A 23,631-nucleotide genomic window follows, 5' to 3' on the forward strand; every position below is an offset into this window, starting at 1 on the left:
GACAAAATAAACATATTCATAACTAGATACACAACTGTTTGCAGTGTTGCAGTAGCTGCGTTGGTCCGAGGATATTAGAGAGATATCTTTTATTGGACCAACTTCTATTGGTGAGAGAGACAAGCTTTTGAGCTTACACAGAGCTCTTCTTCAGGTCTGAGAAATATTGTCAGAATGTCACAGCTGAACACAATGTGAAACAGGTTGTTTAGTTTAAGGAGTTAACATGTTGTAAGAGACCATTTAAGGTGAAGTGGGGAGTTAACATTTCTGCAGTTGTAGGACAAAGGAGGGTTAGTGGGCTGTAGATTGTTGTAATAAACCATAAATCCAATGTCTTTAGTGTCTAAAAATGTTATGAATTTAAGCTCTGAAGTTTATCTTTTGAAGGTGTTGTGCAAGTTTCCTTTGAGGATGAGGAATGAGAGGTCACATATGAAGTGATCATTTTCTGAAAAGTGTTCACCCAGTGTTGATATGGTGTCTCTTTAGCTACAAAAACAATGAGGAGTACTTGTGGCTTAGAGACTAACACGTTTATTTAAGCATAAGCTTTCATGGGCTAAAACCCACTTCATCAGATGCGTGGAGTAGAAGTATATATAGACATAGTCCATGAAAAGATGGGGGGTGCCTTACCAATTCTAACGAGACAATTCAATTAAAGTGGGCTATTATCAGCAGGAGGAAAAATCACTTTTGTAGTGGTAATAAGGGTGGCCCATTTCAAACGGTTGACAAGAAGGTGTGAGTAACAGGAGGGGGGAAAATTAGCATGGGAACATTAGTTTTTAGCTTGTGTAATGAAGGTGCCACAAGTACTCCTCGTTGTTTTTGCTGATACAGACTAGCACAGCTACCACCCTGAAACCTGTCTTTAGCTACAGTTAGTGGAAGAGGAACAAAAAGTTCAAGTATGGTTCCGCAAGAGTGGATTGTCTCATGAGATTTCTGGTCCTTCCTGTCTGTCGTGTGTGAGAAGGAGAAGAATGACAAACATTTAAAGCTACCAATAATTTTACTTTGGATTGACGGGTTAGCAATATTCTAGCTTAATCATTGTGTCCATTTTATTTTTGCTAACAATAGAGGCTAATTTCCAAATGACAGTCTCTTTACTTGCTGTCAAGCATGATTGAAATAAAGTGAATTCATATGAAACATCTGCTGTCCTATAATTTTAATCACAAAATATGTGTCCCATGAACAGAGCCGAAATGTGTACCTTTTATTTAATATATACTGAAAACAAAAACTAATCAGAGCCTCGTATTTTCAGGTGTACAATGCAGGAGTTTTCAACATTATGATGCATTGTGATCATAAACAGTGTTCCCAGTTATCACCTTCTATTCAGCCTTTTGTTTGTTCTTGTTTCTTGTTCTTGTTTCTTGTCTTGTTTCTTGTTGCCTGTAAACTGCAGTTTCCCCTTCTGATTTTTGCTATAATAATGTATTTATGAGGCTATTCCAGGTTGATGTAACTGGCCCACTCCTAATAACTAAACACAGAGGCTCATGAATCACTACAGTTGTGAGAATGTACTTTTTTTTTTTTTTACATCATGTATATTCAAAGGAGAAACTGGATATCTGCACAAGCATTTGCAAATTTATTTCTGGAAGAACTTCTGCCATTTTGCAAGAAAAAAAAAAGTAACATGTTTTTGTCCTTGGAAAATTGTAAATCTTGGTTGGTTGAGATTATTTTGGCTTGCATTGAAATTTTGAAAATGCGTGTATTTTGCATCAAAACTACCATTTCATTTTGGCACAAAATATCTGGTATTACTGGGGTGGTGTGGGAGATGGGAATTAAGAAATGAAAACAAGTTTTCAGTTTTTTTTAGTTGACCAAAACCAAAACACTCCCCAAACCCCCAAGGATTCTCCTTTGATTTTGATAGCATGTTATGTTGCCAGCATATTCCTGTTTCTCCAGTGCTACCAATCCTCATAGGTTTCAAGCAATAAACACTCATCTGGGACCTGATCCTGCCACAAGGTGAATGCAGGCAGACACTGCACATGTGTGGAACCCAAATGAGGTCTACGGGAGTGTTTCCACACAGAACTCATTGCTGGATCAGGGGCTTTAATTATAGAATAATAGAACTGTAGAGCTGGAAGGGACCTCGAGAAGTCACCCCATGTCGAGACAGGACCATGTAAAACTAGACCATGTAAAACTAGACCATCCCTGACAGATATTATCTAACCTGGTCTTAAAAACCTCCAGTGACAGGGACTCCACAACCTGCCTTCGAAGCCTATTCCAGTGCTTAATTATCCTTATAGCTGGACTAGTGTAATACAGTATAGCATAATCTAAGGTATAATTAGATGTTTTTCCTAACATCTAACCTAAATCTTCCTTATTGAAGACTGATTCCTTCTTGGTCTACCTTCAATAGACATGGAGAACAGTTGATCATACCATTCTCTTTATAATAGCCCTTAACACATTTGAAGGCTATTATCAGGTTCCAACTCAGTCTTATTTTCTCAGTACTCATAATTACCTCATTTGAACACTGATAAGTAAACAGGCACATAATCCACTAGAAAAGCATGCCGCCAGCATATAGGGATTATCTAGTCATGTTTACGGACTCAGTTCTAATTCCTTGCACTTCAGAAATAAAAGATTGAAAACAGAAGACTAAAAAGTATATTAATGTTCATATCACTTCTTTGAAAATAAAACATTCTGATCCTACCTCTTCACAGGAGGTCCTGAAATCCATGTGCTATGGCACAGCAAGTAATATTTGTCTAAAATAGACAGAAAGATTTTATTAGAACTCAGTACTACAAACTAGAACAAACAGATTGCAAAACATAAAAGGTAATTATCTAAATTAAGTGGGAAGACACTGCATTCCTCTGTGTGAGCTTTGTTTATAGTCATTGCTTAAAAGCAGGAATGATTAAGTCAGCAGGAGGGTAAGGATGCATACGGAGCTGGTAGAAATTGTTTCTGGATTTTATGAAGTCCACCTACTGATTTTATTCAGTGTGATTAAGGGAGAGCTGATGTTCCTATTAGCCTCTCCATTGCACTAGCCATCCAAATGTACTCTTCTGTATTACGGACCTTTTGTCTGAAATGTTGTCCCCACCCCCACCCCCACTTATCTTTGAAAGTAAGAATACTTGAAAAGAAATCTTTCAGAAAGAAACAATTAAGTTTTGCTTTTCATAAGGTTCCCTTCTATAAAAAGTTGATTTTTCTCCTCCTAATTAAAAAGCTTTATGCATGAATACATTTTGTTCCATTGGACTCACAAAATTGTATTCCCGAACATTATCTCTGCAAGAAAGCTAACTTCAATTATCAGAGAAGTGAATTTAGTGAAACATTTAAGTACTGAAGGACTGAATGTTACAGAAATCAGGAATATGTAAAATGTCACAGCACACCAGATACTCAAATTATTGGTATGATGGGTCTGCACCCACAATACATTCATCCCAATACACACCTGGCATGCATTTAGTCATTTTTACTTATGAGATAATGTTTATGGAATAAGTAGTTATTAGAGGATAATAGTGTCCTGCTGCAATATAAATACTGATGCAAAAGAAAGAGGCATTTATAGAAAATTATTTTCTAGTCAAAACAGACATTTATTTTCAAGTCTAGAAATACTATTATTCTGACTGACTCATGCAATTCAATCATTTAAGAAGTTCTTTTTTATGATTTTTATTACAGTAGTGCTAGAAGCCCCAACCAAGACTGCAGCTTCTTTGTGCTAGGCTTTGTCAAACATATATAGGCTTGACAAAATTCAAATTATATTTATAGTTTTGATAGATAATATCAATGTTTATTTTTAAGCTTTTTTTATGTATCTTTTTAAATTTTCACAGTTGTGCAAAATCATGCATTTAAGCTTTTTCATTTTTTAATCAATTTAAGTTTTCACAACTGTGGGAAATTACTGTGGGAATCAGTAATTATTTAATGACAGTAGGCACTGAGGTTCAAAAAGTTAAAGCTTTATAATAATGGTTATAACACAAATAGTCAATATGGCATGTCAAAATATACAAAGTAAACATCCTTAAATCAAATTCCAATATATTTTCAAGTACCTTCTTTGTTTGTTTTTTTCACTTTGTCTAGCTATAAATTTCAATTTTTAGTGTTGGAAATATTGTTTCACTGATTTGTGCAGTCAAGTCATTTACTGACATTTACCAACAACATTCTAACCCTTCCAAGTCTAAACATATAATAAAATATAGTTGTTGCCCCAAATGGTGTAAAATCTAAGACCACAATCATGCAACAATGTTTGTCTTTCCCCGCTGTGTGTGTGGTGCCCTTGATTCATGAGGTACAAAGTTAAGCACATGCATAAGTCTGTACAGATCAGCTTCTGCACGGGGGGGATATGGGCAGGTAGTTTGCTGGCCCAAAAATGAACCAGGTTTGCTCAGACCCTCAGTGGGAGGGGACAGCCCAACTCAGAAACAAGATGACTAGTTTTATTTTCAGTTTTGAACTTTAACTTGTGAGAGCGGAGAGAAAAGCAGAACAGCTCAGGGAGTCTCTGATTAACTCCTCCTCCCAACAAAGGGAGTCTTGGAACTGCTGCTGAATCTAGTGCATGAGTCAGGCAGTTCCAGTCCTGCAGAGACCAGTGTCCAGAGTGGCAGAGATAAAAACCAGTGGCAGCTACTGGGAGAAAGCCATGACTTACAAAGGTCTCCAGCCCAGGGACCTATGAGAGGACTATGCCCCAGCCAGGGGTGAAGACACAGTCCAGACACCTTTATTATGTAAGCCAGCCAGTGTTCACAGCACTCATCTCCACACTAGGATTGCCAGGTGTCCGGTTTTTGACTGGAACGCCCAGTCAAAAAGAGACCCTGGTGGCTCTGATCAGCATTGCCAACCTGGCCTTTAAAAGTCCAGGCGGTGGGGCTGTGGGTCTAAGGCAGGCTAGACCCTACCTGTCCTGGCACCGCGCTGTGCCCCAGAAGCTGCCAGCAGGTCCGGCTCCTAGGTGGGGAGGCCATGGGACTCCACACTCTGTCCCCGCCCCAAATACCGGCTCCACATTCCCACTGGCTGAGAACTGCAGCCAATGGGAACTGGGGGGTTGGTGCCTGTGCCTGAGTGTCAGAGCTGCATGCGGAGCCTCCTGCCCCGCCCCCCCAGCACCACCTAGGGCTGGATCTCCTGGCCACTTCCAGGGAGGAAGCCCACCTTGTGCCTTAGCGCCATTGAACAGGAGCCCCCCGAGATAAGCCCATGCCCCAGTCCCAAGCCCCAACCACCTACCCCAGCCTTGAGCCCTCCCCCCAACCTGGAGCACCCTCCTGCACCCCAAACCCCTCATCCCCAGAGCCCGCACTCCCAGCCCAGAGCCCAACCCTAACCTTTTTGTTCCTCGGATCCCGTTTTCCTGCTCCCAGTAAAGTACCCCCTTATTATACTGTTATTTCTGGGTACATCATTCTTTTTGCTTTGGTTTGTGTTGATGTATTTTGTTTCTTCTGTCCAGGGGTTTTATACTTTTGCCTGTTAGTAGCATTATTTGTTTTTGCAAGGGACAGGACTGTTTGTGTTCCAGGCAAATCCCCACATGGAGTCCTGCATTCTCTCCAGCTGGTAATATGTACAAGTTTCTACTCCCCTAAGTAAAGGGTAGAAGATGTGATGTATGTTGGAAATAAACACATGCAGGTATAGGGCTAATGTTCTCTATTTATGGTGCTCAGTTTGTTTTGTGATCTCGCAACTTGTGCTCTAAATTAATTTCCAGCATTATTAGGCTTCTCAGGTTATGATGCAGGGGACTGAAAGAGACACATCATTACTCCCTCCTCATCTTTTTTTCAAGCTCACCACGAGCTAATAGACATATACATTTATAGTTTTGTTCTCACAGTACTCAGTAAAAGCACCATTGCTATCATAATCCTAAAGACTTTCTTCACTGAAGGGTTAGAGATACAGTGGAACAGGTTCTCTTGACTCATTTACTGTACTCCTTTCCAAATGTTATGCAAGCTGAAGTGGGCATGCAACCCACCGCACCTTAGAAAAGTGTTTTGAAACCTAATCTTGCTTGTTGAGGCTTGTGCTCCAAAATCTATAGGCTTATGTCCCTTTAACTGCCACACAAGTTGTACAATGATTTTCATACTCAGGTCCTATGATTGTCAGTGCATGAGCTATGGAAGTATTTAGAACTACTTGTGCCCATCTTAAAGGTGAAGGGTGAAAGGGTCAAGATGTGGTCCATAGGGAAGATTTGAACATTTTCTTCATACTAGTACATGGGATATAACTCCATGTTATTGATTCTGAGCCCCGTAACTAACATGCATTCAAGAGACAGAACAGTCATTATGAATAAAGCTAGCTGTCTTCACCATAGAACACACAAGTCACAACAACACAAAAATGAAGTTAAATTCTAGAAAGTTTCTCTATTAAGGACAGCACTGGCCATTAAGAATGTGCTTAAGTGCTGCCTTGAACAGGGATAGACATAACACATGCTTAAGTGCTTCCTGAATAGAGCTATAGACAACAATGTTATACATCCTAGTTTGAGAATAGGAATCTCTCTTAACAAGTCACATAAATTGGCTAAAGAGCTCTTGACATCAGAAAATGTAAACATTTATTGGGGAATAAGTTGTCTGTACTAAATACATGCAATCCATGATGAACTAGCACATTTGTTATACTACAGTATGTACTTATTTTTGAATATTTATTTTTTAAATAGTGGCTTAAGGGAACATCTGAGCTTCTAAATGTACAAAAAAAAAAAAAAAAAACAACCAGGGAAAGTAAGAGTGGGAAACTGTAGAAGAGATATATAAATAAACAGAGACTTTGAAAAGTTAGTAAATTTTTCTCTTTCCTGTCTAGTTGTCTTGTGTCTTGCAGGTACTTAAATACTTCTAAATTACCAGACTTGTTCAGGCCATCTCTGCTGATATATGCAAACGATATAACAAATGACAGATACTGGAACTGACTTTGACGCTCCCTCAGGGGCATGCACAAGGGGGGGCAAGCAGGGGAATGGGGCCCCCCAATAATCATTGGGGGCACAGAACTCCTCTGGCCCCAGGGGTGCAGTAGTGGGGGGTGGGAAGGATGGACCAGAAGAGCTCCTCCCAGCACCATGGCCACGGGGGGGGGGGGGAAGAAGGGGAGGGAAGAGCGATCTCCTGTTGCGGTGCGTAGGCGGGGGCACAGAGCATGCCCCCCCTAAAGGGATAAAAGTTAAATTTCTGTACACGCCCCTGCACCCCTTGGCAGAACAAGCATTTATTAAATTCTGAACTGCCTTATTCAAGCATTCTTGTTCTAAAGGGAAATCATGACTAAAAACATAATAGTGTAGTTGAAGGCTATGGCAGCCCCTGTAGACAAAGCAATTCTGCTTCATTTAGGATAATGCACTAAGTAACTGAGTTATTCTGATCTTCCTTTAATAAATCAGGTCGTATTTCAGTGTTGCAGAAGATATAATTTCACAAAGTAGTTTCATGATAGGGTATTTTAATACAATTTAGTAAACTGATAGGTGACAAAAGATTATGTCATGCATTTTCAGTAGCAGTAATAAACATGTAAAATTTTGAACATGCCATTAGCCAAGTATCTTTCTCTTGGTTACAATCACACAATCAGAATACAATTTTATTTGCACAAGTACGTGTACATAGAGTGATATATTGATAAATGAAGTTTAGATGATAACTACAGCTTACATTACTCTGGGAATAATACACTTGCCCTGGGAATAGTAATTCTTTTTTGGGAGTGGGATGAGTAAAATACCATTACATTTTCTCCCACATTATTCTCCTGAATGGGGAAACAACTGCTTTGACTCAGCTGGTAGAATTTTCCTGGCACTTAGTCAGCCATGCTTATTGTCATTGTGAAAGCTCTTGTTCAGGTTATGTTTGAATTTTCAATATAACCTCCACTGCCTTCACATGCCCAGAACCACAAACTACTGCAAAAGTCTCCTTTGGAAATGTTCCACATTTGGGACCCGATCAAGCAATGACTTCTTCACAGGCAGACACAGACCTCTTTCGACCAGGTATGCCCCCCCCCCCACACACATCTCCAGACACACACACACTCCCCATTAAGTCACTAGGTTCTCTTCTCAGATAGAACTCATTTCAGGGTAGGTGTCTTGATGAGATTTTCAAAGATTTGACTCACTGGCACTTATGCCTTTGTCAGCATCCCCCTTGGTCTTAACTCAAGATTAGGTGTTTTTCTAAAAGCTATGCTCTATGAATGACTTGGCCAGTGTCATACAGGAAGTCAGATTAGAAGATCACAGTGGTCCCTCAGGGCCTTGGTTGGAATCTTTGACTTTGGGGGCGGGGGGAGGAAGGGAAATCCCTTCATCCAATTTTTAATTGTTAGGGAGTGAAAACAAACAAAACTGCCTTTTTTGAACTCTGCTAACTTTCTTGCTCCACAGTAATTCAAAAACTACTCCAAGCAGGGAAAAAAATACCCTTCAAACATTACATATAATTGGTACTTCTTGAAAAATAAACCCTCTTTTAGGTTTTGGCAGGAAAAATAATCTAAATTATAAAATACTGAGGGAGATTGGCAGGAGTTTCTGAGCATTTTTAATTGAAATTGTAATGAAGTTCTCTCCACAATGTCCAATTTGCCCTAACAGCACAAGGGATTGGTGCTAGAATACTTTGCAGGAGCATGCGTACACCACGGTCCTCCCAAAGAACCAGGTTAAGGTCATGGTTTTCTCAAATCTGGAAGCCTAACATGAAATTCCAAATCCATATTTACATATCTAAACATTATTTTTCAACCAGGTCTCGTTATTACAGGTACCATATCTTTTGTGTTTTTTTAAATATGTAACCTTTACGTTTAATTATCAAAGCCATTTACTATCATTAAGATCATTTTAAGCACAATCTATTGCTCTGACTTACTTCAAGATTTAGACTCCAGTCCCACAAAGACTTATATAGACAGATCACTGCACCCACACACAGCCCGAAATACCCAAGGCTTGTTTCCACGGCGATTTAGCGTGCAGCAAGCCAGGATGTAAATCTGCAGCACACTCGCCTGCCATGCACTAACTGACCATATGGATCCTGAACTAGAAGTTCCATGATGCACTTTGACATACTGGTGTGCTACAGAACTGTTAACGCATGGCAGCAGGATCCACACAGGCATCCGCATCAGGCTAAGCCACTGTAGATTTATATCCAGGCTTGTCATGCATTAAATAGCCATAGAGACAAGCCCTCAAAGTTTGAGGCTATCAAGCTTTATGTACTTTAAGGTCTCTGGTTATAGTGCTGGAATTTAGATGAACTCTGCAAACTCACCAATGCTGTGAGCTCTTCTTCTAGTGATGAAGAAAGTACTGTAATCAACTGATAAAGCTTTTTCATGAAATGTCCAGCTCTTAGAGAAGTTCATGCTTCAAAAGAACCAAAGTTGGCAATTAGTCGCTAACAAGCTTTTCAAGTGTTTAATTCATTTTAAATTGGCTAAAAGAAGAAGAACATTTACTTGTCATAATTTATTATTTTAATTGCAAGTGTTCTTAATCAGCAGGCCCAATTAAGAATTCACTGTACAAACATAAAGTTTGTCAGGTAAGAATCAAGGAGGCACAAGGCAATATTGAAAGACTTAATACATGTTTCAGTAGCTATTATGCTGGGCTCCTGGTTAGGACTGGTTATTCAACATTCACAAATTGATTTATTCTGGAGTTCAAACTTTCTTTGGCTTGTCAAACTTGGGTAAAATCAAACCAATAAGTAATAATAATTAAAACCTAAATCCAGATTTAAAAAATCTGGATTTGAGAACAATCTAGAACAGCAAAATTCACTAGTAATGAATCTATGAGCCATGACGAGGCAACTTTACGCAGGTAAATTTGTCTTATGATCATGGCACCGGATGGGGGCCAGCCCGGCCAGGAGATCTCTGGGGCATAGAACTCTGTTCTAATTCTTCTCTGACCTAGGATAATTAACTTAGTGCAAATTTTTATTATATAATTAAATTCACTCTGTCAAATTAAGATAATCCTTTGCCCCCTCTGCCCCCTCCCCCGGAAGACACTATCACACATGTAAGCAGTGTCAGGATGAGCTCCACCCTGACATCTGGTGGTGAGGTGTGGCAAGTTGTGGAAAAGAACTTCAGGGGCCGATCTCATTTGCATAGGCACACCCACCACGCCTAGAATGAGACCATAGCTGCCCAAATGGTCACTTTGGCTGCTGTGGGATCCCCAGTGTCTCTGTTATTGGGGCAGGAAGAATAAATTGTTATTACCCTGATTATGGGAACTGTGCTTGGAACTGTACGTGGCCTTTTGTTATGATGGAGGGATTCACCATCAACTAAGTAGCACTCGCTAGGCAAGGGTCATGGGTTCCAAAACTGCGTGAATGGAGAGAGGCTGGGGACAAGTAGTAGTACTTGGTGGCATGGGCCCCTTGGTGAGGGCCTTACATGCTGATTGCACTTCCTCCTCTCTCCACTGTGGAATATCAGAGCTAATTTTGATTTCATTAGAAGTCTAGTTATAGGCTGCTGAGCTCACTTTGGGCTGACAGTGCACCAGCACTGGGGCTCCCCTACTATAAGCTGAATTCACCTAAGAGCTGAAATCACTGAGTGTTGTGTTAAGTAGTGGGGGAGCCTGAAGATATATTGTGGAGCAGTTTGCGGGACGGCTGGTGAAGCAGTTCGACGCGGAGCAGTGTGTGGATGGCAGGAGCTGCTTGTGGGCCGTGGAGCTGAGTGAAGGAGTTCGTGGGGCAGCTGGCGGAGCGGAGCGCAGCTGAGCGAAGGAGTTCGTGGGGCAGCTGGCGGAGCGGAGCGCAGCTGAGCGAAGGAGTTCGTGGGGCGGCTGGTGGAGCGGAGCGCAGCTGAGCGAAGGAGTTCGTGGGGCGGCTGGCGGAGCGGAGCGCCGCTATGGAGCTATGGGGTGGTCAGCTTCAGATCACGTAAGGTGCCTCTTACCCCCGTCCCATTTCCACCCAGGTTGGGAGGTAAAGCTCCGCCGATAAACTTTCGAACTCTGGGGCTGCCCTGACCAGGGACAGAGACTTTTGGGGCATTGGACTTTTGGGACTTTGGGTGATTTGGGGTTGCTGGACTCAAGAACCAAAGGGAAAAGGGCATGCCCCAATTTGCCTGGGGTGGGTTTGTTTTTGCTCATGGGTTGTGTTATGAATCCTGTTGGTGGTGTTTCCCCAACATAATGCCACATTGTTTCTCTCTGTTATTAAAAGGCTTTTGCTACACTCAGACTATGTGCTTGCGAGAGGGGAAGTATTGCCTCTTGGAGGCGCCCAGCGGGGGTGGTATATATTTTTCCCAGGTCACTGGGTGGGGGCTCGAGCCGGTTTGCATTGTGTTATTGGAATGGAACCCCTAGATATTGAACCCGGCCCTTGTTGCTGCCAACTCTGACGGGCAGAAGGGTTACACACATATATTCCAAACTCTTTCTCACAAGCAGTTTAAAAATTAGAGTGACTTGAGAGGATGGACATTGGTAGGGCACATATGGCATGTTGCTTAGGAAGGCTGCCCTGGAATGTGGAAAGTAGAAGGAGCATGTATCTGGAAACCAAAAGCAGTGGGGTGGAAGCAGACTGGAGAGCATGAGGTGGGGGAAGAATGCTGTCTGAGAAGTTGGAGGGCGGAGAATGTGGGGCTGGCCAATAAAAAAGCCAGTAGGCCAGCAAGGTGGAAAGGAGGAGAGGCCCCACCCAAAGCAACTGCAGAGTTGTTCAGCTAGGCCTTGATTTAATGAAAGGGTTGTAGTGCTCTTTGAGTGTGCCCCCCACCCCCAACACCATTTACATTACCTGGGGCCCCGCTGGCATTTGCTGAACTGGCCACCTGTTACATCCGCCCTTCCTCTGTCCTACACCCAGACCTCCTGTCCTCCTGGGTATACAAGGGAGTCCTTGGAAAACAGCTTGTGACCATCTTCCTCAGTTCCTGTACCAGGAGAATCCTCCTCTCCATCCCTGCCCACAAAACATACACATACACAGATGGATCCAGGCTGTTAGACCCCCTTCACGCCACTCTGTCCCTTATATCTGGTGTAAGAGGGTGGGGTGAGGGTAAAAATCTCACTCTGGAGTGTTTTGGTTTCCCTAAATATCTCACAAGGGATTTGGGAGAATAAAATAGTATTTGTAAAGCACTTTTAGTTTTTCATATATAAGGCTCTTGGGAGTTGCTTAAGTAGATCTTACAAATATAGGAGCCTTTGCTCCTATTTCTTTCCCAAATACAGATCTTTCTCTTTAAAACTACTCTGGACTAAGGTCCAAAAGAGGAGATTATACTGTTTGTTGGCAGATTTACTGTCTATATGTCTGGTTCAACCTGATGAGAAACAGGAGCTAGAAAGAGGAGAATCCAGCTTTCTAATGAAACACATAGCACATGCATTTAAACCTTGAACCTCTAGAGTACTACACTTTTGAATTTCAGGAGGATGGATGGAAAAGCTGTTTTAGGAAATCTAAGGTTTTCTATCCCTTCATGGCCAAGACAGTAAGACTGATGGAAAATAAGGCAGACTGGCTTCCAGTTGGAGGGATGGGAAAAGTATTACCAATAAAAAATTAAATACACACTAAAATATTCCTAAAATATATATTTCACAGAATAAACTAACATATGCAGAACACTGATGTGTGTGTGTGTGTGTGTGGGCTAACTTTTAACTCGCTAAGGGTCTGATCCTGCTCTCATACAATTCAATCACAAACATCCCATTCATTTCAATGATGACTTTAGGGTTCAATCCCGCATTATCTCCAACTCATACTGATAAAACATTTACACTGTACCACACCTTATGCATGTATTTTATATAGATACTGAACCAGATCCTTAGCTGGTGTAAGTTAGGGCCTGTTTACATGAACACTTAGTTCAGGGCAAGCTGGGATGTAAACCTACCTCACAGTACCTGCCACACACTAGGTGTCTGTGTGTCCCTGCTGACAGGCACTAACAGGTCCTTGGTGTATTTTGATTTACCGCCACTTCCACTGGAATGTGTATAATATTATATATAAATAAAAGATGTTTCTGCAGCCCAACATCTCCCAGTACTACACATGGGCTGCTCTCCTCTTTGCAACTTCTGAAGATAGTTTAAAGCTGCAGCACAGCTTATGCTGGCTATGTTCCTTCTCCTGCTTGCTGACAGATCTTCCTGAATGGAAGCAAACAGTGGTGTTTGCTTAGGTCCCATCCCATTTCTTTTGTCCATGAGGGTGGGGGAGGGTTGATGCGGACAGTTTGGACATTTTGTTTTGCTTCAACACTCCTCATTCCCATAGATGACAAATGAAAATGTTCATAAGTTAAACACAGATCACTACGAAATGTATTCAATAAATCATAATATGACTCAGTTCAGAAAATGTTAACCTGTCCAAAAGATCACTGCATTTATGAACAAAATTCAGTGAGGCAAAGGCTCTCGACATATACATTGTTTTTTCAACTGTTACTATCATTTGGTTACAGAACTTGATTGCTTGTCAATAGATTTCTTAATACATCTCATTTGGAAGCATATAGCGGATTGTGGAAGACACTGTTGGGTAGCTACACTAAGGCTTTTATAATTTCTGAAATATTAACTTGCCATCTCAAAAGAAACCAAAGTTTATGCAGCGAGTTTTCTCCCCTATATTTTTCATAGAACCTGTGGGGATGGCTACCAGTTCTCATCTCACTTCATCTTTACCAAGTCTCCTTCACATTCAAGCAGTAGGTTACCAATTGTCATGACAGTACTTCTAATTCTTCAGAATAGCTTTGTGTTGGGGTGTGTAAATGCCACACTGGGACACAAGAGGTTAAGGAGCAGGTCTGGGCCCAGATGATCCTCTCCCGCAGCACCAGCCAAGCACACTCCAGCTGGAGAAAGAGCTAAATGAGGACCAGACACCTCAGATGGAAGCCAGACAGAGGAGGAGGAGGAGAAGACCTGTCTTGGGAGCTCCTGAGTAAGGGTACAGCAGGAGTACTGCTGCAGGGAAAGGTCTGCAAATGGCAGCTACCCCAGGCCCTTCACTCTAACTTCTGGTAGATCTTTTGTGAGGTTTTGACCACACCTTGGACTGGGAAAAGAAGTGGTAGGAAATGGCCCAGGGAGGCAGCCACAAAGCCATCCAGGGTGTTTCCTACTGCTGCCTCTTTTAGGGCTCAGGGCTGGAGCCTGGTAGAGAGGGAGACCCCAGGCTCCCCTACCAACCACACTTTCTTGAAGGGGGAACATACTCCTTCCCCCCACCTTCAAGATAAGGGGGGGGGCATAGACGTAATACCTGAGTCAAGGTTTTGCCATCCACAGGGGCCAAGCTGAAGACCTTTTTTCTGGGGATATTAGAATACATATATATTTTGTTAGACTCTGTTATTGTGTAAGGGGGTGAACTCAACTGGTAACCTGGCTGGAGGATCAAGTTGCTACGTACTGGATGGAGGACCATTAGATCATCAGAGTGATTGCTGGCAAGGGAGAGAGCTTGGAACCAGTGACCTAATCACTATGCATCACCACTGGTTACCCCCCCCCCCCATCACAAGCTTGTAGGTTGACTTTTGTTTAAGATTTTGATAACTGATGGCTGAAGAATGAGTAGCTGTACAGGAATCCAAAACCTGTAGATGAAGGAAATCCAGCTTTAAATTTGTTACATCTTAACTTCCTTGTCCAAACTCTCTTTTTTAGTAGAAACCCCACAAACACAAAACTTTGAACAAATACCAGCATCTGTAAATATCTAATGCTTCCAGCAGATCGTGTATCAGAAGCTGTCATAACCATAGGGGAAGCCTATATTTCTCTTTACCTGTAAGGGGTTAAGAAGCTCAAGTAACCTGGTTGGCACCTGATCAAAGGAACCAATGAGGACAAAAGATACTTTCAACTCTGGTGCGGGGAGAGACATTTTGTTTTGGGTTCTTTGTTTCTGTGGCCATTCGCTCTTGGGACTAAGAGGGACCGGACATCAATCCATGTTCTCCAAACCTTTCTAAACAAGTCTCTCATATTTCAAACTTGTAAGTAACAGCCAGGCAAGGCATAGCATATTAGTTTATCTTTGTTTTCTCAACTTGTGAATTTTCCCTTTGCTAGAGGGAGGTTTATCACTGTTTTGTTGTAACTTTGAGACTAAGGCTAGAGGGGGTTCCTCTGTGCTCTTTGAATTTTCTGCTACTCTGTAAGGATAACTACCAGCCTAAGTTTACACAGGTGATTCTTGTACCTTTTTCTCTTTAAATAAAATCCTTTTTTTTTTCAAAGAACCTGAATGGTTTTTCCATTGTTCTAAGACCCAGGGGTTTGGGTCTGTAGTCACTTTGTAACCAATTGGTGAGGGTATATGCTCAAGCCTTCCCCAGGAAAGGGGGTGTAGGCTTGGGGGAATATTTTGTGGGAACAGGACTCCAAGTGGTCCTTTCCCTGGTTGTTTGTTAAATCACTTGGTGGTGGCAGCGATCCCCAGGCAAGAAAGGAATCTGTGCCTTGGGGAAGTTTTAACCTAAGCTGGTAAGAATAAGCTTACGGAGTCTTTCATGCAGGTCCCCACATCTGTACCCCAGAGTTCAGAGTGGGGAAGGAACCCTGACAGAAGCTTGCAAAACAATTCTAACTATTCAAGAAAAGAAGGGTTTCCTAACATCTATCTGTGGAACCGGTAAGATTATCTGTGGTCACAGAGATAGGCCTCTCACTTCTACTCTAGGGTTTTGTTTTGTTTTTTTTTAAGAAAGGAAATTTCTTGCTATTACAGTTGCAAAGAAAACCTTGAAAATGTGACCCAGATGTAACCGATGCAGTAATTGTTGTTGGAGCAGTGTTGGTCCCGAGATATGAGATACAAGGTGGGTGAGGTAATATCTTTCACTGTACCAACTTCTGCTGGTGAAAGATAAGCTTTCAAATGCCAAAGCTCTTATGTCTGCCTCAAGTTGCAGAGAGCCTGAAACTATACCTCAGAGGTTTGACTTGTCCTAATTGATTCTCATTCAGATGTCAAATGACAATTTAAATGTCAACACTGTAAACTACTGCACTGCTCAAAGAATGTAAGAAAGAAGAGGAAGTATCTTATGAAGATCTGCACAATCTACTCTGAGTGACTGCCATTATCATTGATTTCATTTTTCAGCTCCCAGAAGTTTGGGAAATACATGGAATGTACTGGATAAGATAAAATATTGCCTGACGTACTTTCATAGTTTGTTACAACTTAACACTTGTGAGCTTCAGTTGCAAGTTGAATTTTTGGCATACTTTCAATGTTGGTTTAAGTTCATATTACTGTTTGAGAGGAGGGCTTTGCATAAGTGACTTGCATACAACACAGACAACAGTTTGTTTACCTGTGCAAGGCAATGGCCTATGTTTTGAGACTTTTGAGAAACTGCATCCTTGTCATTCAATTTATAGAACATCTGCTAGGCCACCATGTCACATTGTGCTCCTGTGTCAGACTTGAATATGACATCCCTGCCATTTACTTCCAACAAGTCCTTCCAGCTCTCCCCAATGCCATTGCTGTCACTTACAGTGAAAGCATGCAGCCAACCCTTTGCCTGGGCTTCACAGACGTCAACAGTTCCAAAAATAGTCTTGTCCTTTGTTCTGCTGCATGATCTTTCTGAAGCTGAGCTTACTGCCTTAATCATTCCTTTTGTGACAGGTTTGCCAAATCCAAGACATTAATACTTCTCATAAATGTGCCCCATACACATCCACAAAACACACATTCTGTTCCTTTATCTGAGGTTTGTTTTGATATTTGGAACTTGAGTTTAATTGGGGTGGGGGAAGAGGGGGCTCAGTGCCTGTTACCTGAATGTTTCATGTTTCCTGCCTCAGCATATACTGTTATCATTTGAGGGATATTCACTTTACTTGTTCTAATTCAATATGTCACTGGCTTTCCGTAGGAAGTATGCTCTCCTTACAGAAATAGCTAAGTTAAAGATGTGACAACTACTCCTTTCAAGCAACAGAAATTCACAAAGTATCCAAAAACTTCACTTCAATGACCTGTTCGTTTACATCAGTCATAGTAGAAGCAGTGAATTTTGATAGTTCAAGCAATCTTGTGACAAGAACCCCTATTGAAAATGTGGCATCATCATCATCTCATGGCTGATGAAGCAAATTCAGCTACAGGGAAGAATTAGAAGCCCTTGGGAGAAGCAGTAGCTTTCCTACAGTGTACTTACAAACTGCATTTTATGTCTAAGAAAATGAACGGTGTGCAACAAAAATGCATTACATGAAAGTTAAGGCTTTTTAGTACACCATAATATGCACATGCCAAGCTGCCAGGTAGAAAATGCCCTGATGATATTTGACCAATGATATTGTAATTTACTCTCTACCAGTGCCTCCACTCCTTGCCCCCATCCCTCCCCAAGACTTTCTTGCTGTGCCTACACCTGATGTTGCAGTCCCTATCCCACACCTTGATCCATTGTTCTACAGTTTCTCTCCTCCAGAGGCCATATGGGTGTGCAGAAATGATGCAGCTAGTGTCTTTAGTGTTGCTCAAAAAAATTCCCCCTCTGTTCACCAAAGCCATGTGTATGCACATGAATAATATTTTTTTAAAAAAATCCCACAAGAAAATGTGGTTTCCAATAGGCAAAATTCAAAATATTTTATTGGTTTTTTTTAACAAATAGTTTGGCTTCCCATTGTAGGTTCAGTTGATTTCCTTCTTCTTGTTTATTTTCCATTTTACTCCCCCTCTTTCTTCCCTCCTCACTGGCAATATCAGTGAAATCCACAGGCAGAGTATATCTCTAATTTGCCTCTAGTGCTGCTGTTCCATAGGGGATATCAACCTATTCCCTCTATCAGTTACTCTGTTAGCTCAAGTGACAGAACTGGGGAAAAGGGAAAGGAAAGGAGAGGAGAGGTCAGAAAGTGTGTGCATGCGTGTGGGGGAGAGAACCTTATTTTTGCAGTTTGTTTTTCCTCACTTTCTCACACTTACTATTTTCAAATTGTTTCCAGTTTTCATTTCAATCATTTTGAATTTTCCTGGAGGAAACCTAATATTTAGACAAAAAATTCAAGCAGGCTGCTTTTTTTTTTTTTCAGGAAAAAAAATCAGTTTTCTGACTTACTTTAATATACAGAGACATATGATAGATAAAGAGTCTGATAAAGTGAGAGGGAAGTTTGTGGAAATTTTATAAGCCATATGGCTACATACTTATCAAACTTGTACCTTCTTATTTATTGTAACACCTTGATATTAAACACATTTTAAAAGGCTTTCTCTGTCTCCCTTGCTAACTGTCTCCTTTTCTGTTCCTTACACTCTTTGTGTGTGTGTGTGTTTGTTTTCATTTCTTTCTGTGGTGTCTCTTTCTCAGTATGTTTCCTCTTATTACAATTTGATCTACTTTGTACTCCTCTGCCTTCTTACATCTCTATTTTTGTTTTGTTCTCTTCCTCCTTCCTACACATTTGTTCACTTTCTCTCTTTCTTGTTCCTTATGCTCAATATCTCCTACTCTTTCCCCTTGCCCAACACCTTCAAAAGATGAGCCTAATTACCAAAGTTATAAATTTAAATTGACACTAAAAAATATGGCCTTAAAGACGCTAGACTTATGAATTATTACAACTATCTAACCCACTACCCTCCCGCTCCCCCTTTTTTCTGTACTATGACTACAGGGTGTTAATGGGCCACTTCACCTTGAATGCAAAAAACAAAACAAAACCGAGGAGTACTTGTGGCACCTTAGAGACTAGAATATGTACTAATTACTTGTGACAATCTATCAGTTCAATCTTGTATGTAGCTGTGACACTCTCAGTAGCTTTTCCAGATCTGAAGAGCACCTTAGCTCAAAAGCTCGTTTCTCTCACCAACAGAAGTTGGTCCAGTAAAATATGTCACCTCACGCACCTTGTTTCTCTAATAGCCTGGGACCAACAGGGCTACAACACTGCATAGTTTCTCTTTAGACTCAGTCATTCAAACACTCCTGTTAGCCTTTATCTACACTATACATTATTTTAGTATAACCTATGTTGATCAGGGGTGTGAGTAATTCACACCCTGAGTGACATAAGTTATACCAACCTGAGCACTGGGGTAGACAACACCATGTTGACGGGAGAGCTTCTCCTACCGAAATAGCTCATGGAGGCAGAAGTTATTAAGCCAACAAAAGAGCTCTCTTCTATTGGCTTAATGAGCTGATTTAGCTGCACTACTGTAAATGATGTAATGTAGACTCAGACATACTAACAATAGACTTTGGTATCAGTCCCACAGGAACTTCTTTCCAACCTCAAAGGCTTGAGGAAGGTACACAACATGTGGATGGAATTTACACCTCATTCCTGCCCCCTGCAGGCATGTGGAGGCAGCAGGAGACTCTAAACTGCCCTTCTTCATAAGTAGCATGTATAATGAATTACTAAAGGTGTTCCTTTAGAGATTTTTGTCACTCTTTCTACCAAGGATTTAACTCTATAATACATAGCATATTGCCTTCTCTACATGCATTACATGTGTCACACACAGGAGCATGCTCACTTGCTTTGTGGGATGGCACGTGCACAGTCTGGTCAGCACTAGGAGCTGAGAGAGGCTCATGGAGGATGGAATCTTTGGAAATTTTTGTAGTTAAGCTCTACCAAGTCTCGATGGAGCATGTGCAAAATGTGATTTTTCCAAGGTTTATAACTTGGTCCACTTTGGGATGATTTTCACAGGAAGAGTAAAAGGTACATCCCTGACTCAGGGTATGTCCACACTGCAATTAGACACCTGTAGCTGGCCTGGGGCAGCTGGCTCAGGTTAAGGGGCTGTTTAATTGTAATGTAGACATTTGGTCTCAGGCCTGGGCTCCAGGACCCTATGATGTGAGAGGGTCCTAGAGCCCAGGTTCCAGCCAAAGACTGACTGTCTACACCACAATTAAACAGCCCCTTAGCCTGAGCCCTGCGAGCCAGAGTCAGCAGGCATAAGCCAGCCGCAGGTGTCTACTTGCAGTGTATACATACCTATAGAGATCAATCTCCTGTCAAATTTTAAGTCCCTGCTCCAAAGCATGAGGATGCTAGAGCTTTTCAAAAGAAAGACAGACCAAATATTTAAATGGGAAAAAATACCATAATAAAAAAAAAATCAAAGCCCAAATGGTTAAAGTTTGGGAAATGTTATAAGCAGCTGAGTATACAGTCTTGTGGTGGGAAGTGTTGGGCAACCTTAATACCTACCAGGCCTGCCTATAACATTTACATAGCATTATAGATGAGTACAGAAGTCTACAAACAGATACAAGCAAGTTCCCACTGCTTTTCAGATTGCAGTCTAAATTAGATCAAGAACACAAGAGCATGTCAAAACAATATTGGATAACAGGACTCTAGGGAAGCAATAAAAGAAATAAGATGAGGAGGGGTGTTGATGCAGGAAGTTTTATTCCTCAGAGCACTGTTTCCCAAACTTGGGACTCTGCTTGTTTAGGGAAAGCCCCTGGTGGGCCGGGCAGGTTTCTTTACCTGCCATGTCCGCAGGTTTGACTGATCGTGGATCCCAGTGGCTGTGGTTCACCGCTCCAGGCCAATGGGGGCTGCAGGAAGCTGTGGCCAGTACGTCCCTTGGCCCACGCCGCTTCCCGCAGCCCCCATTGGCCTGCAGCGGTGAACCGCGACCAGTGGGAGCTGCGATCGGCTGAACCTGTGGATGTGGCAGGTAAACAAACTGGCTCGGCCAGCCAGGGGCTTTTCCTGAACAAGCGGCATCCCATGTTTGGGAAACACTGCCTCAGAGAATAGATCATTTGATTATTTTACATTTCTTGCTGGTTTCCCCCCCTTCCTTTTGTTTAATATTTATATTATTTTAAGCTCTACATTTTCCTTGTGTGATCTGCATATTTGACATTCTCTATGCGTTTTGACAGTGTGTCACCACAAAAGCTACTTCCCAATAAATAAACTCGACTGCATGATATCATAACAGGCCTCTCACAAATTCCTAGTTTATAGAGTTCATAAATAAATACAAGTGTTCTGTTACAACCAAGTAAGAACTCAAATGCAAGATCTAATTATGCTGATTAAACTTTCAGCTTACACATGTCTTTGTTTTAGAAGTTGTCCAAATATCTCGGGTAAGAAAAAATTGGCAAGCAGTACGTCCATTATGTGGCTCTCTCCAGATCCTGAATAATTTCCCTATGCAGTGTTGGGGTAGTCATGTTGGTCCCAGGATATATTAGAGAGACAAGGAGGGTGAAGTAATATCTTTTATTATCCCAGCTTCTGTTGGTAAGAGACAAGCTTTTGAGCTTCACACAGAGCTCTTCTTCAGGACAGAAGAACGGAACAGGCAGATGGGTATGTGGAGATATGAGTCTGCCAGTTCCACTGAGATTGTCAGACCCCCTTGACACAGCATGGCACTAGAAACTCCATCCAGAATTTTGTTTTCTTCATTCACTTTTAGAGCCTTTTATGATCCAGAATGACTCTGACTTCCCCCATGCACTTCCAAATGATGAAGAAGATGACTACAACCCTGAGAACTTTTCTTTGAAGGAAGTCATATGGCTCCTTCACTCTGAATCAGTTTGCTCTTAGTGGGATCAGTGGAGACAGGGAACTAGATGAAAGAGAAGTGTGGTAGGGCCTGTAGCTGACAGAATTAGAGTCGGTTGCCTCGGAGCCTCTGCCAAGTGTGAGAAAGCTCTCTCATATATAGGCCACCTTTTTGGTTTTACCCAGTGCTTGTGTGGTTGTTCTGCCATGCCTGATGAGGGGCAGAGGAGCTGGGCAGGGAGGCACTGCCCTGGAAGCTCCAGGTGGCTATGACCACCATGTTGCTCAGACCAGGTCGAGGAGACAGACACTCTTTGCTAATATTGTAAATGATGAGGGGAATAGCTAATATGCAAATCGATCTAATATACAGGATTAGCTAATATGCAGGAAAAAGAGGACTAAAACGTTAACATTTACTAACATCATCACATTTTTGCACTGGTTACAATGGAGTTACTCCTGAGTCTCCCTCCAGGGAGAGGAGAAATGTGAGGGAGGGAGCTGCCTTTCCCCACCGCCAGAATCTTTCCCTATACTGGGGAAAAGATCTGGCAGAGGGGAGTGGGACACTGCTAAAAATAGCAGTGTAGATGGGGAGGCACTGCTTGGGAGCCATGTAGGGTATGCACCCTTAGGTTCTGGCATATCTTTTCTCTGCTCGCCTAAGCAGTGCCGCGCCCTGTACACTGCTATGTATACCCTTGCTAAGGGGGCATGCAGTATATGTACTCTACATGCCACCATAACCTAAGACTTACTGGTCTGGTCATATTTGAATTACAGTTTTGGGTATAGGATAAAAAGATTTTTCCTAAGTGCGGTTAGGGTCAAAACTATCAACATTTCATCTTTGAAGAACGCCAACATCTAAATTTTTGGAACTTGTGTACTTGGGAGTAACCCAGATAAATAAATTATGTAAAATCCCCAACACACACTGGTTAACATGATTACTCTAGAGATTCTCAGGGAGGAAACATTTATATTTACAGAATTTTGTTCTACAGCATGCCTTCTGAGTAAAAAAAAATCTGACAAATTTATAAATAACACCGTAATTGCTTTAGCTGTGGCTCAAGGGGTCCATGTTTGATGGAGACTCAAAAGGAACTCAAGTTCAAAATATGACATTTTTAAGGCTGTTAATAAAAAAGGTAGTATATCTACACGGATGCTTTTTCTCTCATTGTTTTTGTATTTATTTTTTATGATTTCCCTCGCTCCCCTTTCAGTAAGGATACTAAAGAATAAGCAACAATAAAAACTGAAGGCTAAGATTTAGTCATGGGTATTTTTAGTAAAAGCCATGGACAGGTTATGGGCAATAAACAAAACTTCACAGCCCGCTACCTGTCCATGACTTTTACTATAACTACCCCTGACTAAAACTTAGCAGCTCCTGGGTCCGTGGGGCACCATTGCTCTGGGGGCCCCGTGGGCAGACAGCTAGCACCTGATCTGGTGGTGGGGGCTGACTGCCTCCCACCACCCGCTGCTCCGAGGCCCCCAGGGACCACTGATCCGATGGCCACTGGGGCAGCCCTCAAGTGGCCGACTGCCCCCAGGGCCAGCTGCTTGAGCAGCCCTGGGGTCAGCCACACCAAGTTATGGAAGTCCGGAAAGACACAGAATCCGTGACTTCTGTGACAGACTTACAGCCTTAGGGATAATAGATGTAAGACTAATACCAGGGTTCAAAATAGATAGGAATGAGAGTAGGTCATGCTGGTGGCGGGGAGTGGCACTATATGTGAAAGAAAACAGAGTAACATATAATAAAAATCTTAAATAAATCAAACTGCACCATAGAAGCCCTATGAATAGAAATCCCATGATGGAACAATAAGAGTGGGCCAGTAGAATATACTACCAAGCACCTAACCAGGATGGTAACAGTGACTGTGAAATGCTCAAGGAAATTAGAGAGGCTACAAAGGCAAAAAATGAAATAATGCGGGATT

At 41.8% G+C, this 23,631-nt stretch overlaps 1 protein-coding gene across 13 annotated transcripts in view; it reads right to left on the reverse strand.

Moving 5' to 3' along the window:
• Window positions 1-23,631, reverse strand: part of SNTG1 (syntrophin gamma 1) — a 525,702-nt gene that overhangs the window by 242,358 nt on the left and 259,713 nt on the right. For 12 of the 13 annotated variants that reach the window (XM_073331218.2, XM_073331233.2, XM_073331227.2 and 9 more), the window contains one exon: window positions 2,720-2,774. The exons of the other annotated variant lie outside the window; for it this stretch is intronic. In XM_073331218.2, coding sequence (XP_073187319.1) covers window positions 2,720-2,746 — 27 coding nt within the window. In that variant the 5' untranslated portion in view covers window positions 2,747-2,774. The remainder of the gene's footprint in view (window positions 1-2,719; window positions 2,775-23,631) is intronic. 13 annotated transcript variants of the gene reach the window in all.

This window comes from Lepidochelys kempii, chromosome 2 (genome assembly GCF_965140285.1).
Source record: "Lepidochelys kempii isolate rLepKem1 chromosome 2, rLepKem1.hap1, whole genome shotgun sequence".
NCBI lineage: Eukaryota > Metazoa > Chordata > Testudines > Cheloniidae > Lepidochelys > Lepidochelys kempii.